The sequence below is a fragment of the Pseudophryne corroboree genome, chromosome 5, assembly GCF_028390025.1.
Source record: "Pseudophryne corroboree isolate aPseCor3 chromosome 5, aPseCor3.hap2, whole genome shotgun sequence".
Taxonomy (NCBI): Eukaryota; Metazoa; Chordata; class Amphibia; order Anura; family Myobatrachidae; genus Pseudophryne; species Pseudophryne corroboree.
Window position 1 is genome coordinate 480,605,792 of NC_086448.1, and position 17,728 is coordinate 480,623,519.

The window sequence follows — 17,728 nt, forward strand, 5'->3', positions numbered from 1 at the left end:
ACGATCATTTTTTTTCAAGGAAAGGACATCAATGCAAAGAGCAAGGTTCCTATTTACTTTCCATACCCATGTGGACAATGTCTACTATGGTAATGGCTGAATGGGGTGAGAGTATAGAAGGAGAGAAATAGAGAAAAGAGGAGAGAAGAAAAAACAGAAGAGATAAAATGTGGGAAAGAAAGAGGGGGAGATAGAGTTAATAATATGGGGAAGAGACCCACAGAGGTGGGAGGAGGGAGGGAGAACAGGTTTTGTGTGTGTGAGAGAGATAGAGTGAGAGAGAGAGAGAGAGAGAGAGAGAGAGAGAGAGAGAGATGGAAGGAGGGGGTAAAGAAATGGAGTGGAAGAGAGAGACAGAGGAGAGAGAGAGAGAGAGAGAGAGAGAATGGGAAGTTTGGGAAAACCAAAGGCAATTCCTAGTACAACAGCTGATTTTAAATAATTTTCTTTAGGACAGATTCAACTAAAAAAAAATTGCTCAAGTATAAATAGAAAAATATATAATAGTTACCATACCTGTCCTGTTCTTGCATTTTCACAAACAAATGTATCATAGAACATTGCAAATTGTGGTGCATTGTCATTGACATCCAGAATTAGAATGTAAACTGTTGCTCTGGTTGTTTGTTTGGGATTATCTGTAGAAAAAAAGGTAGAATTATTTTTGGTACAAACAACTGCATATTACAAATCCTGTATTAGATATGTAATGTGAGTTTTACATAAATGGGTGTAAAATCTTATGAGATTATAACAAGAAGTTTGCTCATCACTTCTTGTTATATTGTTGCAGTATAATAAAATGTTATTCTGACACAGGGGCCTATTTATCAAGGAATATTTATGGCATACCCCGCAAACACAGTTTTTTTACAATATTTGTGAATAAGTATGAGATGGCTCCAGCGGCCATCTCTTTTCATTACTGGGCATCATCTTCATTTGCTCTAACATTAGCAGCTCTGTACCCTAGAAAATTGCTATTGCATTTCCATTTGCGTTCAAACAAGAACTAAGGCTACTCTACCTAGCATAATGCAAGTTCAAGTTACGATAATGCTTATGAGAGTAACATCTAAAGATGCCCCAAGCAGGGTTGTTGAGTCCAAAGTTGCACAAAGTAAACATCCCAGTCCCACTCAGTTGCATATTTACACGAGCATAAAGGGAATGGCTGTTACTAGTATAGACATACAGCAGATGTGCCTATGGGCCTGATTCCAGTTATCATGGATATACAGTAGCATATGTGACTACTGCTAAATGATGAAAAAGCAGGAGGAGGTGACTTGTGTAAACAGATGCCTACATCCACAGACCCAAAATTGGATCACTTGCAAGAATATCGGCCAACTTAGTAACCTGAGGTTTACGTTGCAAACAGGAGAGATGTTTTCGCTGCCAGTGCCAGAAAGTGTATGTCAGAAGAATCATACCCTGGCCATAGCATGCCTACAAAATAGGGGCAACATTCCTGACTCTGACTTCACCCCCAAATGACCACAGCTTGTCAATCAGGCTGCAGTTTAGAGGGGCACTGCATGCAATGACAGAGGACCTGTTCTGTACATGTACACCCACCAACAAATTTAAACATAAACCATCAGGTTTATGTACATATTATCTACACTAATTAAACATCAGTACTTTATACAAAATAATGAAACTACATTGCCAAATTCCACAAGCCAACTTATCTTAGCATGGAAACTAATAACAATAAGTATTTCTTTATACACTTCAGAAATTGTAATTACAGTATTTAGCACATTGCTCTTTCACAAGGCTGGGCTATCCCTGACATTATCTCTGATCTTTTTTCCTGGCATGACAGCTGAAGTGACCAGTCAGAAACACCCACTGTGACAATCTCAGAGGGTTCTTCCGGACCCTCTATTTTGTGGATCCTTCCCCCAGTGCCTGCTATTCAGCTTATCACTGCTGATCACATAGCCTGGCAGTAAATCCCACCCGCTGCATATGAGATTAACAGCCGCCAGAGAAATGTAAAAGAAGCCATACTCAGCTTCCCTGTTTCAAGCTTCCCTCTGCAGACAGAAGCAGCCAACAGGAAAACGTATGTTAGTAATGGTCTGATCATTGATAATCCATCAATGTTTTAATCATTATTTGTTAAAAAAAAATCAGTTTTATTGTAAAGTCACATTGGATATGTTTTAAATAAATGTTCTTAGCCTAAGTCAATCATAAAGCCCAGTAATATCAGAATGTTTATTGACAAAAATATGAGACAGTTAATTGGTTAATTAATAGATCTGTATACAGGTTGAGTATCCCTTATCCAAAATGCTTGGGACCAGAAGTGTTTTGGATATCAGGGTTTTCTGTATTTTGTAATAATTGCATACCATAATGAGTTATCATGGCAATGGGACCCAAGTCTGAGCACAGAATGCATTTATGTTTCATGTACACCTTACACACACAACCTGAAGGTCATTTTAGCCAATATTTTTAATAACTTTGTGCATTAAACAAAGTCTGTGTACATTCACACAATTCATTTATGTTTCATATACACCTTATACACACAGTCTGAAGGTCATTTAATACAATACTTTTAATAACTTTGTGTATTAAACGAAGTTTGTGTACATTGAGCTATCAGAAAACAAAGTTTTCACTATCTCACTCTCACTCAAAAATTTCCGTATTTCAGAATATTCCGTATTTTGGAATATTTGGATATGGGATACTCAACCTGTATTATAGTTTTATTGGTGGAAATTCTTGCTATAGCCCTTCATTTATTCTCCCCTGTATACTGTAACTAAGAACTTATTCAATTAACTTGAAGAAAAATGACCAACACTAAATAAACAATATTTTGCCTATGTGTAACATATTTTTGTTTACTTGTATACTACTATAAGTTGGAACTTGTGTGCTATGTGTACATTTCTTCAAATGCAGTAATAGTTTCCTTGTATCCAATAATACATTGAGTTTAGCTTTCTAAATTCTTGAGCAGTCAATAAACCTTCAATTGTAGGAATTAAATTAGCTTGATTTAATTGAATGATTCTTCATAAAATCATGATGACTCTCCCTTTAAAATAATTATTTATTTGATTCCTTCTCTAAATAAATAGTGGTCAAACAGTAAACTTAGGCTCTTCATTGCATGTCGTCTTGAGGAATGTGCTTTATAAATTTTATTGTAATCAACATGCACATGTAATTGCACAGCTTCCCATGTAATGGTTAATGGCATGTGTATCTTATGGTAAGTAAACAAATTGTATATCTTAATATTTCAAATATGACACAGATGTTATAATAATAATAATAATAATAATAATAATTATTATTATTATTATTATTATTCTGTAGCACTTTACATAAGTTACAGTTTACAGGATTACATGGCTTTACAGTGTCACGTCTAGCAAAGTTTGAGGATCCGGCAGCTGAGACTTGCCTGAGGAGGTAGATGGCTGTGGGTGAACAAGATGAGGGGGTTGGATATAATTCCTTCACATGGGACACGGAGCAATGAAGAACGTAGGTGGGTTTGAAAGTCAATAAATAGTATTTATTATGTACAGGGCTGAGGTAGAGAACTGTGGCTGGAGCACGATGGTTAAAGAACATAGTTGCGGTTAAAGAACTGCAGGTTGTGGCTTGAAAGACGAGGTTGTGAATAATGAACTGCAGAACTGTGGATGGTGGTTAAAAGACGTGGCTGGAGGTAAAGAACTGTGGACTGTGATATGAAAGACGAGACTGTAGATGATGAACTGTGGAACTGTGGATGGTAGTTGAAGACGTTGCTGGAGACAAGGACTGTTGACTGTGGTTTGGAGGATAAGGCTGAAGATAACAATCTGCAGGTTGTGGTCGGTGGTACAAAGACGTGGCTGGTAAAGTAGAACTGTGGAGTGTGGCTTGAAAGATGAGGCAGAAGACCCAGGGCCGACTGTGCCCAAAGAGTCTTACTGGACCGGGTTTTCCAGGAGCGCTTCCACAGGCAGTAGCAGGTTAGGAATGGCAGGACTGCAGCAGCAATAGGGAACCGACCAAGCAGAAGCAGGATAACCAGAATATGACAAGGATCCTGGGAGCACAGGCTAAAGCACCTACAACAGGGTTGTAACTTGAAGCACTGGCGTCCCTGACCTAAACCAGCCCCTTTTATAGGGAGAGCTTCCCCTGGATTGGCTGGAAGAAACGGGAAACAGGAACTATGCTTAAAACTTGGTCTCCAACATGGCGGCGTCCAGTAATGCAGACCTTTCTGCAAAGCCACATTGCTCACTGCCTCTGGTCTCCTAGCAACGGCTCAGCAAGAGTGACCAGCTGTAGTGGCGTCCCGCCGCCACGAGTGGACCCCCTCACCACCGCCACTGCTGCCCACGGACCCGGCGCAGCAGCCCACCTCTGCTGCTGCCCGCACACTGCCAGAGAAGCCAGCCCCACGGCCCGAGCGTACTGGTAAGAATCTGGACGCTGACATACAGTAAACAATATAGACAGACACAGACACAAATTGACATAGATGCATAATTACCACCCATAATTGCATAATTACATAACAAGATATGATTAGAGAGTGTCCTGTTTGCAAGAGCTTATATTCTAAAGGGGCTCTGAGGGGAAATAAAGTTAATAGGAAATATTGTTCTAAAAGATGAAGTGGGAAGAAGTGATCGATGAAGTGGAATGGAATTAGTCACTGGCTGAGCAGAGTAAAAAAGAGGAGTATGAGTGGAGATGAGGTCAGAGAAAAGGAAGCGTGGTTGAAATTTTTTGCTAGGTTTTACATTTAAGTTGACATGTATTATAGGCAGCCAGTGGAATGTACAGTATGAAATAGGGAGGCAGCAGAAGTGAGAGAATGGATTGAAGAGGGGCAAGGCAAGAGTGGGGTAGATCAGAGAGAAGGAGGTTACAATAATCAAGCCAGTAACTGATCAGTGCTTAAATTATAGTTTTGGAGGCATCTAAGGTGAGAAAGACCTGAATTATGAAAGTAGGTGAATGCATCAGAATTGGGTGAGGAACTGAAAGGCGAATGAAAGGGTGGAAGAAAGTATCAATGGACTTGATATATGGAGGTGTTGTCAATGGGGAGGAAAGAGGTCTTTGGAAAGGGACAGACAGTGAGTTTGGATTTACAAATGTCAAGTTTCAGACACTACTGTGACATTCAAGAGGCGTTTGGAAATGCTGGAGAGGACACAGGGTAAGAAGTGGTGTTGGAGGATGAAGATACTCATGTGCACTTTGATATAAGCTGTATAGACAATATTTTTATATTAATATAACTATAACAATTTGGAGAATAACATGTAAGATCTGTAGATGACAAAAAATGGCAATCATCTAAAGGTGGAAAACATTTAAATATTAATACTGTAAATAAATGATAGTAAATTACTCTAAGTTAATTTATTTATTATAACCATGTACTTATAATGCCATTTGCATTTAAAAACTATTTTTTTTATAACTATAAAATCTTCTTAGTCAGTACAGTATTTCCTCACCAGGGAGATTCCACCTGTCATGTCAAATTCTATACAGGGTTTTGATATGCTTCCATTTTGTCAGAAATCATTAAATTAAATAAGGAGTTTAGATTGTGTTCCTGGGGAGAAATATGTCTTTCTAAGAACACTTCACAATAAATATATATTTCATTTTAAGTCCATTAAAACTAGAGAATAATGCCTATTTACAATTTAACATTAAGCTTAGCAGAAGCATATTATCACATTGCTGAATTCACAGATATTTGTTGCAGACCCATAGGGCTGTGTACGAATATTTAAGAATCTGGGGGTTTCTCTCTCAATTGAGAGTTTCTTTAGAAGGAGTATTGAAAGAGAAATGTTTCAAGGTAAATGGTCACATTATTAATACCTCTACTCAGCACCTTATTTGATACTACCTGGAGTTGCACATATGGGGACCTATTTGTCTGTGCTTCCTCCAGCTACCCAACAGAAAGCCTCCACAGCAAATCCTCCTACACCATTGTCTGCAGGGATTCCTGTGTATCAGCCGATTTAGAGAGGGCACCTGTACTGACATGCATCTCTATTGAAGGAGTGTTGTTGTCCTGGTACAGATTGCTGCCCCCACAGCATTGAGCTCCTACACACAGAACCCCACTGCTGCACTTGGTTGGGAAAAGCACAACCTTACCATAAGTGTGACACAGCACACATAGTGCTCCAGTGTCAATATACAGCTAGGCACACTGATATCTACAGTGGCATTTTAAGAAGAATATCGGAGATACTCTAACTAGTTTGGGACAGACACATCTATCCAGGGATTCCATCCTCATGATGATCCACTCTTATAGCTGACACACAGACAACAATTCATAATCAACCAGCACACAGCTTTCCCTGGACCTTAATTTTTTGTAAACAAAGGACTGAACTTCAGCAGGTGAGCACTTTGGACCACTGTGTTCTTGATTGTGTTTGCAAGACATTTATTATATAGGCTCCTACTTTTTCCACAAATGAGGTTTTAACATTGATTAATGGGACTCTTATGTACTTTACCTGGTATATATACCTGCAAGTGCTGAAATTATACTGCTGATACAGTATATTATGACTGTTTTTCTGTTGCACATGATAAAATAAATTGTGGGTTTTTGTTACTTTTACCTTTTGGTGCTAATTGGAGCTGCTGTCTTATTTATATTCATTATATACTTAATTGTGTATTCGGAAAACAGGCACTACTGTACCTGTGCTTTTTTTTTGTTAGGGCTATACGTTTCTAGGGTAGAGATAGACCCTTTGGCTAGCAGCCACTCCACATTCATTATACTACTAAGTGAGTACTTTTGTTTCTTTAATCAAAATATTGGCAAGTTAAAATCTAAATGTGAGTGACCTGGAATTAAGACAGCATTGGGGCATCTCAGAAAGTTACACTAAAACTGACACCTTGCCAATCCACAAAAAGTGACTCCTAGTTGCTCCAAGTTTATTAGGGTACTTCTATAAAAATATTGTATCACATAGGGAATTTATATTTTGTAGTGGATCACAAGAACTCTTTTCTAAGCCATAGCTTTTCCATTTTATCTGAAGAAATTATAAATTCCCCTTGATTTAACAACCAAAGATTTTTTTTTCTACTATGATCTCATTTTGTCTTTCCACTTTTACAGAAAAAAGTGTGGTTGGAGTAGAAGCACATGCTAATTTCACTTGAGAAATGTTAAATATCTGGTTAAACTCTTTTCTTAGTATGGGATATTTGTATCTTCGCAGTAACCGCATAGGGAATAACTAATACTGGAAAAGGTCAAACAGTCTACTTTGTAGGCTAAAGTGAAGACTTTAAAAAATCATGTTTTTTCTTGTGGTCAGTCATACAGTACCTTGGGATAAATTTACAAAAAGGTGGTTTTGCATCAGTTCCAAACCAATTGCAATCCAATGAATGTTGCTGGCATCTTTGGTTTTGAGTGCCTAAAAGTCCAAGTTTCCTATTCATTCATTGAATCTGGCATGAAATACACCTGAAAAACCTATTGGACGCCTACCAAAAACTAGCAGAAACCAACCTCAAACTTGGTCCATTACTATAAAATACCATATACATATTTATGGTGGTTTTTGAAGTTTGGATGTATTTTTGAAGAGTTTCTTGCACTTGCTTGCTGTTTTTGTAAGTTTTTTTGCTGTATATTGTCTTATAATTTGTCTATTGTGAATTATGTATGTACCTGTGGTGTGGTTTTGTGGAGTGGAGTGGAGTGTAAGTGTTAGTGTACTTTTTTTTTCATGTCTATCTTTTGTAAGAGGTACTACTTGTATTACTTGTGAGTAAGAGTAAAGGGTACTAAAGTGAAAAAAAAGTTGTTAAGGAGTCACAGGAGGAGGAACAGGAGCCTGGGGTGTCTAGTCATGTGAGATTATCTTATGATGAAATAGTGTCCCTTGTCTCTACTATTATGCCTAACTATGAAGTAACATTCAGTAATCAGGCAGCTAATATCACTGTCAGGCAAAATTCAGGAAAAAGTGGAAAATCTGGCCATTGATGGTGCAGACTGCCAATACTATGGAAACTTTACACCAATTAAGCCAATTATTTAAGCCTCACTATTGTAAAACCTCACACAAATATGTCCTCACAAAAGTAGTGTCTATACACTGTACAGTGCAAGAAGCCTAGGGCCACTGAGCCACTGTGAGAGGTGTAGCTTACTGTCTTTTTCTCCAAATTATGCATTTTATTTGCATCACAGATGCAGTGAAACACAACTCAAAGTATGCTAGACTCTGTACTGTGTCTTTGACAACACATTAATTAGATTTAAACAAAGTAAAAAAAAAAAAAAAAAGATTTAAACAAAGTCACAGATGAATCATAATGGAACTTGGCATAAGAAAAGAAATGGCCACTGCAACCTTGCACTCCGTGCACAGATTCATACTCATTTGCATGCAGATGTACAAATGTTGCACATCAAATAAATCAGTGTAAACAAGCAAAGTAGTTTTGTCACTTTCTGTTATTTTATTTATGTAAATAATACAGACATTTTGAATGAGAAAGACACTTGGCACTGCCAAGTCACCTGGGAGGTGCACCTGAAGATACAGTGTATGAGGACACATCTATGTTTGCAACTGCAAATCAACAGGAAACTATAGATTTGTCTGGTTTTGTAACTCTCATTCACTGAAACCCAAATTTTGCCACCTATACCGATTCACAGGCAGAATTTGGCAACATCAGAGGCGGCCTGCCAGCTAGAAAATATGAGCTTCAGACACATGTCTCAGTAATCTTTTCTCAGTGGCTACTATATGTCTGTATGTAACAGCAGAAATCTGTCCAGTTTCATATTGGGGTGTGGATTATTAGATCTACACTAAAAAGGTCTACAGTCAATAGGTCTACCACTAATGGTAGACATGCATTAGGTCAACAAGGTCAAAAGGTTGACATAGAATAGGTAGACAGTATAAATGGTTAACAGGGTCAAAAGGTCAACACAAAAAAGGAAGACAGATTTTTTTCTTTGGGGCTGTTTTGTCACTTTTCTGCTACAAACAAGCCCCATTAGTGTACTGAGTCTCCTTGCATGGCTCGCTTTGATCACCATGCTTTGGGCAAGGTGCCTCACTCTAATACCGCTGCACTCAGCAGAGGTTACTATTCCCAATTGTAGTCCAAGTGGATGGAAAAGTATGAAAAAGTTGGATTTAAAAAAAAAAAAAAAAAAAAAAAACTCGTGTCTACCATATGTGAGTCAAACATTGTCATGTCAACCTTTTGACCCTGTCGACCATTAATCTTGTTGACCTGTTGAACTGTCTATCTTTAACATGTTGACCTTTTTACCCTGTCGACCTAATGCATGTCTACCATTAGTGGTAGACCTATTGACTGAAGACATTTTTAGTGTAGAACTATCGTCCGGATACATCATATTGCATGTCTCTTATTAAGTCAAAATTAAACAAATATGTCAGTTACAAACCCAACCAATCATCCATATTATCTCATAAAGATCCTCACTTACACTGAAATCCCAATGAGCCCATTTCATGAAATTGATAGTAACAACACTCTGATATCTGCACATCTATAAGTGAGATAAAATTGGACATTACACAACTAGAACAATGAACAAACCAGTTAAAAAATAAAATACAACTAGTTGCCTCTTATAATGTCCACAACAAAGAGTAACTTAATACTTTGATAGGATTATTCTGCAAAATCTTGCCAGCAGCTAAAGATCAGGACCTACTAATAAACCATATACATAAGATCTAAAATCTGCCCCTAGAGGTATTTTCTCAAGGGTGCATTTCTTACACTTCAAGTAGCAAATGCTGAGAGCAGCAGCATACACAAATTCCAAATTACCATCAGATTTACTCAGACTTTTCTCTAATCATTGTATCTAAAAGATTATTTCAACTGATTACTGTACATACTTTAGGTTCTTAGGGAAAATATTGTAGTTTTCTCTGTTGATGGGGTTATCCTGTAAAGCACTTAAAGTAAAAAAAAATGAAGTGTGCGGCGGGCACTTTTCGTGTTTTGCATTTGGTTCTAATTCTCCGCTCGTGTTTTGGTTTTGGATTGGTTTTGCCAAAACCACCCTTTTGTGTTTTGGTTTTGGATCTAGATGATTTTTGGAAAAACAACAACATAAAAACAGCTAAAATCACAGAATTTGGGGGTAATTTTGATCCTACAGTATTATTAACCACAGTAACATTAATTTCCACTCTATTCTGAACACCTCACAATATTGTTTTTAGGCCAATAGGTTGCACCAAGGTGGCTGTATGACTAAGCTAAGCGACATAAGTGTGCAGCACAAACACCTGGCCCATCTAGGAGTGGCACTTCAGTGGCAGACAGTATGGCAGATTTACAAAAAGGCCCCAAACAGCACATTATGCAAAGATGTAAAAGAGGTGCAATGAGGTAGCTGTATGACTAAGCTAAGCGACACAAATAATTGGACCATCTAGGAGTGGCACTGCAGTGTTAGGCAGGATGGTACTTTAAAAAACTAGTCCCCAAACAACACATGATACAAAGAAGAAAAAGAAGTGCACCGAGGTAGCTGTATGACTAAGCTATGCAACACAACCACCTGGCCCATCTAGTAGTGGCATGTAGTGGCTGAATGTCAAAAGTGGCCAGCAATTTTTCAGTCCACTCACAGCATCTCCTGCACACCCCTGTAATTTTTCAAAAATTCTGCAATTGGTGGACTTATACGGGAATACCCCTGGACTAATACAGCAGTACCCCTGGACTTATACGGCAGTGTCAGACAGGATGGCACTTTAAAAAACCATGCCCCAAACAGCACATGATGCAAAGATGAAAAAAAGGTGCACCAAGGATGCTGTATGACTAAGCTAAGCAACACTAGTGTGCGGCACAAACACCTGGCCCATCTAGGAGCGGCACTGCAGTGGCAGACAGGATGGCACTTAAAAAAAACTAGGCCACAAACAGCACATCATGTAAAGAGGAAAAAGAGGTGCAATGTGGTAGCTGTATGACTAAGCTAAGTGACACAAACAATTGGCCCATCTAGGAGTGGCACTGCAGTGTAAGACAGGAGGGCAGATATAAAAAATGCCCCAAACAGCACATCATGCAAAGATGAAAAAAAGGTGCAATGAGGTAGCTGTATGACTAAGCTAAGCGACACAAACAATTGGCCCATCTAGGAGTGGCATTGCAGTGTCAGACAGGATTGCACTTAAAAAAATAGTACCAAAACAGCACATTATGCCAAGAAGTAAAAGAGGGCAATGAGGTAGCTATATGACTAAGCTAAGCGACACAAGTGTGCGGCACAAACACCTGGCCCATCTAGGGTTGGAACTGCAGTCCCACTGAACTAATGGCGGATACTGGATGCAGGTCTAACACCCGCATAGTTGTTATGGCCTCAGTAATCTGCTTTGCAACTGGGTATATATATATATATATATATATATATATACATATACATATATATATATATATATATATATATATACGGCAGTACCACTGGAATTATATGGCAGTACCACTGGACATATACAGCAGGATCATTGTACTGGATTTATACACCAGTACCACTGTAATTATACGGCAGGATCACTGGATTTATACTGCAGTACCACTGGACATATACGGCAGTACCACTGGACATATATGGCAGTACTGCTGGACATAAACGGCATTATCAATGGACATATATGGCAGTATCACTGGACTGGACTTATACACCAATACAACTAGAATTATACAGCAGGATCACTGGAATTATATGGCAGGCTCACTGGACTTAGACACCAGTACCAGTTAAATTATACAGCAGGATCACTGGATTTACTGCGGGACATATACGGCAGGATCAATGGATATATATGGCAGTATCACTGGACATATACGGCAGTAACACTGGACTGGACTTATACGCCAGTAGCACTGGAATTATATGGCAGGATCACTGGAATTATATGGCAGGATCACTGGATTTATACGGCAGTACCGCTGGACATATACAGCAGTATCAATGGACATCAGGAAGGCAGATAGAGTAATCTGCTACCAGGATCGTGATCGCAGTATGGTATGTTGTCTCCCAGGTGCTCGAGTATGGCACATCGTGGATCGGGTAGATAGATTGTTGGGAGGGGCTGGGAAAGACCAGGTGGTCTTGGTGCACGTTGGCACCAACAACAAAGTTAGTGGTAGGTGGGATATCCTACAGAAAGATTATAGGGACTTGAGCCAGAAACTAAAAAAAGGACATCTAAGGTAATATTCTCTGAAATATTACCAGTGCCATGCACTAGCCCAGGGAGACAGAGGGAGATTAAGGAGGAAAATGTGTGGCTCAGAGACTGGTGTAGGAAAGAGGGGTTTGTGTTCTTGGAACACTGGTCGGATTTTTCAATCAGGTGCCATCTTTTTTCTCGTGATGGATTGCACCTGAATGAGGAGGGGGCTGTGGTGCTGGGGGGTAGGATGGTTAGTATGTTGGAGGAGCTTTTAAACTAGGAGCCTGGGGGGAGGGTTTAGCTAGAAACTATGGGTCATACAGTGAGTATAGTAGGGATGGTGGTAGTGAGATAAAAGGTGGTGGAGAAGGGGGGAGGGAAAGTGCAGCTGGTAAGGGTATTTATATGGGTTCTAATAAGGGTATTAAGAAAGGTATTGCCAAATCATTAAATAATAACAAGTATGTGTCATCATTACAGCCTATAGAAAATGTTGTATGGGACTTAAGGGAAAATACTTATGTCAGGGCGGTGAATTTAGGCGGGAACATTAGGTTGACCAAAGAGAAAAGTAAGGTGGGCAATACTAAGTACGGTGTGGTTGGAGAGGGAGCGAGAAGGACAGTCTGTATCAGTAACTCTAGGTATGCACTAGTAAACCAGGATGGGATATCTTTAAAAAAACAAACGAATAAAGGAACCGCTAAACTAAAATGCATGCTTGCAAACACAAGAAGTCTAGCAGGTAAATGGGGGAATTGGAATTGTTAGCATCAAAGGCTGAGTATGACATTATAGGTATTACGGAAACATGGCGGGACAACTCTCACGACTGGGTTGCAAACTTGGAGGGGTATTCTCTTTTCATGAGGGACAGGACAAACAAAAGAGGAGGCGGTGTATGTCTTTATGTTAAACCATCACTTAAACCATACCTAAAGGAGGTTATCTATGAGGAGACTGGCGATAATGTGGAGTCACTATGGGTTGAATTCTCAAGTGGGGGTATTGATGCAAAAAAACTAGTCATAGGCACGTGCTACAAACAGCCGAATATTAGCATACATGAGGAAGAACAACTGTTACAGCATATCAAAATGGCTGCGGGATTGGGGTACATCCTTGTGATTGGGGATTTTAATTACATGGTTATAAACTGGAGTAATGATTCATGTGCTAAAGCGAGGGGCAGCAGGTTCTTAAATATGTTTAAGGATCACTACTTGTCTCAATTAGTCGAGGACCCAACTAGGCATAAAACTACCCTGGATTTAGTAATTACTAATAATGTGGGCATTATATCAAACACTAAAGTGGGGTAGACTTTGGGTAAAAGTGATCAATATATGATCACATTCGACATCAGTTTCAGGAAACAGCTACAGGGGTTCCACCAAAACTTTTAACTTTAGGAAGGCTAATTTCAGTATGCTTAGATGTGCACTTAACGACATAGAGTGGGAGGATCTGTTTAATAACAAGAACACTTCAGAAATGTGGGATGTTTTAAAAGGGTTGCTGGATAGCAATATTCATAACTTTATTCCCATGGGCAGTAAACGAAGGAGTCTTAAATGCAAACCGATGTGGCTTAACAAGAAGGTTAAGAAAGAAATGGATTAAAAAAAGTGGGCTTTCAAAGCATTTAAAGCTAATGGAAAGGAGGAGTCTTTCAAGTATTACAAGGAGTGTAATAAGAAATGCAAAAAAAGCAATAAGAGCAGCTAAAATGGAAAATGAAAAGCAAATCGCTATAGAGAGTAAAACCAATCCTAAAAAGTTTTTTAAATACATAAATGGTAACAGGTTAAAAAAGGAGAATATAGGTCCATTAAAAGATGAATTAGGAGAATTGATAAATGATGATGAAATAAAAGCAGAATTACTGAACAAATTCTTTTCATCAGTATTCACCAGAGAAGAACTGATGGTGGGAGTAGAGCATAACAATTGTGACAGTAATGATTCATGGTTAGATACTTGTTTAAGCGAAGAAGTAGTCCGAGAGAGACTAATCAAAATTAAGATTAATAAATCACCTGGTCCTGATGGACTCTACCCGAGGGTTCTTATGGAGCATAGTTCACAACTAGCACGACCCCTATACTTGATTTTCAGTAGTTCAATTAGATCAGGCACGGTACCGAAGGATTGGTGTATAGCTGAGGTAGTGCCATTATTTAAAAAGGGATCCAAAAATCTTCCAGGAAACTACAGACCAGTTAGTTTGACATCTATAGTGGGGAAAATATTGGAAGGAATTCTAAGGGACAGCATACAGGAGTTTCTACAGTCAGCTAGGATTATTAGCAAGAACCAGCATGGGTTTGTGAGGGACAGGTCATGCCAGACTAACTTAATTAGCTTCTACGAGGAAGTGGGCAATAATCTTGATCAAGGAAAAGCAGTGGATGTGGTCTTCCTAGATTTTGCAAAAGCCTTCGATACAGTGCCTCACAGGAGACTGATGATCAAATTAAAGGAGCTTGGCCTAGGAAAAACTATTTGCACATGGATAAGCAACTGGTTGGATAGCAGGTACAGCGAGTAGTGGTCAACAGGAAGTCCTCAACCTGGTCCACAGTAGTCAGCAGAATACCACAAGGGTCCGCACTCGGACCACTACTGTTCAACATATTTATCAATGACCTAGAAATAGGCCTGTAAAGCACAGTGTAAATCTTTGCAGATGATACTAAACTGTGTAAGGTAATGAATGCAGAATTGGATGTGGTGTCTTTGCAGAATGATCTTTCTAAACTTGAACTCTGGGTGTCTAAATGGAAACTGAGGCTAAATACAGACAAATGCAAGGTTATGCATTTTGGGACTAAAAACAAACTCGCAACTTACAAAATAAATGGGGAATACCTAGGGGAATCAGAGTTGGAAAAAGACTTGGGGTATTCATTGAAAATAGGCTTAATAACCATACACAATGTCAAAACGCAGTAAAGAAGGCAAGTAAGGTGCTAGCATGCATAAAAAGGGGAATTGAGACAAGGACTTGGATGTAATCCTGCCACTGTATAAAGCATTGGTACTTCCGCACCTGGAATATTGTGTTCAGTTTTGGGCACCATTGTATAAAAAAGACATCAGTGAACTCGAAAGGGTTCAAAGGCGAGCTACTAAATTGATTAAAGGCCTAGAGGGACTGGATTATAAGGAAAGGCTTACTAGGCTTAATATGTATACACTAGAAAAGAGGCGCCTAAGAGGAGATATTATTAATATCTTCAAATATGTAAAGGGACATCACAAAGAGTTATCAGAGGAATTATTTATTAAAAGAACACAGTTTAGGACACGTGGGCACTCTCTGCGGCTGGAGGAGAGAAAGTTCTGAATGCAAATGAGGAAAGGGTTCTTCACTGTTAGGGCAATTAGGATGTGGAATTCCCTGCCAGATAGGTGGTAATGGCGGACTCTGTAATTGGATTTAAAAAAGGAATGGATACATTTCTGAATGAAAATGATATCCAAGGTTATAATATTTAAAATATCAACATGGTTAATTCGGGGGTAACATGAGTTATAGTAGTTAACTAGTCATAAAACATTATTCAGTGGGTATGTAGAATCATCACAACTTATTACAGGTTCAATACGATGGGCAAGTTGCCTCTATATAACCTCAATTACTATGTTACTATGTTACTATGACATACTGTATACGGCAGTATCAATGGACATATAGGGCACTACCACTGGAATGGATTTATATGCCAATACCACTGGATCATGTCAAACCAACTTACTTGGCTTTTATGAAACAGTAAGTGCGAACCTTGATCAGGGTAAGGAGGTGGATGCAATCTTTTTAGACTTTGCCAAAGCTTTCGACACTGTACCACACATGCGTCTTATCTATAAGCTACAAGAAATAGGGATAGGGAGCACAATATGCACTTGGGTCAGTAAATGGTTAGATAATAGGGAGCAGCGCGTTGTGGTCAATGGATCATCTTCAAATTGGACTAAAGTACTAAGTGGTGTGCCACAAGGGTCTGTACTTGGACCACTTTTGTTCAACATTTTCATCAAAGACCTAACAGTAGGTCTAGAGAGCATGGTGTCAATTTTAGCAGTCGATACAAAATTGTGCAAAGTTATAAATACGAAGGGGGATGCTGAGTCTCTTCAGAATGACTTAATTAAACTGGAAGCATGGGCAGCAAAATGGAGAATGAGATACAACACAGACAAGTGTAAGGTAATGCACTGTGGGGGCAAGACCAGAAATTACACCTACATACTAATTGGGGTAATACTAGGGGATTCTGTACTGGAAAAAGACTTAGGAGTTCACATAGATAACAAATTAAGCAGCAGTACCCAAAGTAGGAGTGCAGCAAAGAAGGCTAATAAGATGTTAGCATGCATAAAATGGGGAATTGATGCAAGGGACAAGAGTATATTATGCCCATTATATAAATCACTAGTGAGGCAACATCTTGAATACTGTGGGAAATTTTGGGCACCATATTACAAAAAGGATATCCTAGAGCTAGAAAAGGTTCAAAGGCGGGTGACCAAACTAATCAAGGGCATGGAGACGCTGGAATACGAGGAAAGGCTTGCAAGGCTAGGCATATTTACATTGGAAAAGAGGAGACTAAGAGGGGACATGATCAACATCTACAAATATATAAGGGGTCAATACACAGAGCTCGGAAGGGACCTGTTTTCTATAAGATCGGCACAAGGACACATGGTCACTCACTTAGGTTAGAGGAGAGGAGTTTCCGCACATTGAGGCGAAAAGGTTTTTTCACAGTAAGGACAATACGTGTTTGGATTTCCCTGCCTGAGAGAGTAGTAACCGTGGACTCAGTCAACACCTTTAAGAATGGGTTAGATAAATTCCTATTGGATAAAGATATTCAGGGTTATGGTGCATAGGCATGTATCAGGGCCGCAACTACGTGTGTGCCAAGTGGGCTTGGCACACAGCGCAGTTGCCCTGAGGGCGCACGGCCAGCGGCATGTAATGAGTCAAATTGACTCATTACATGCCGCCTCTGAAGTTTGCGCCATGCGCCGCAGCCGCGCTGGAGGAGAGAGAAGCGCCGGAGGCAGCTGAGAAGGAAGAGGAGGGAGGGGGACTGGAGCCACAGCAGCGCTATTTCATTGGTAGTAAGCGCCGCAGCAGCATCCCCCTCTCCTTCCGTATAGGCTGCCCGGCGCTGCTGTGGATGCTGGGATGCGGTTCCTCCATCCCAGCATCCACAGCAGTGCCAGGCAGCCTATACGGAAGGAGAGGGGGATGCTGCAGCGGCGCTTATTACCAATGACATAGCGGTACTGCGGCTCCAGTACCTCTCCCTCCTCCTCCTTGTCCGATGCCTGCACAGAGGGAGATGCCAGCACGAGGAGCCTGTCAGCGGGGAGAAGGTAAGTATCTCTCTCTCTCTCTCTCTCTGGGGGACACCGTCTGCCATAATGTGTAAAAGGGGTCCTGGCTGCTG

General features: G+C 39.7%; 1 protein-coding gene across 3 annotated transcripts in view; it reads right to left on the bottom strand.

Moving 5' to 3' along the window:
- Nucleotides 1-17,728, bottom strand: part of LOC134927886 (cadherin-10-like) — a 680,078-nt gene that overhangs the window by 59,025 nt on the left and 603,325 nt on the right. For all 3 annotated transcript variants that reach the window (XM_063922965.1, XM_063922966.1, XM_063922967.1), the window contains one exon: nt 517-638. In XM_063922965.1, coding sequence (XP_063779035.1) covers nt 517-638 — 122 coding nt within the window. The remainder of the gene's footprint in view (nt 1-516; nt 639-17,728) is intronic.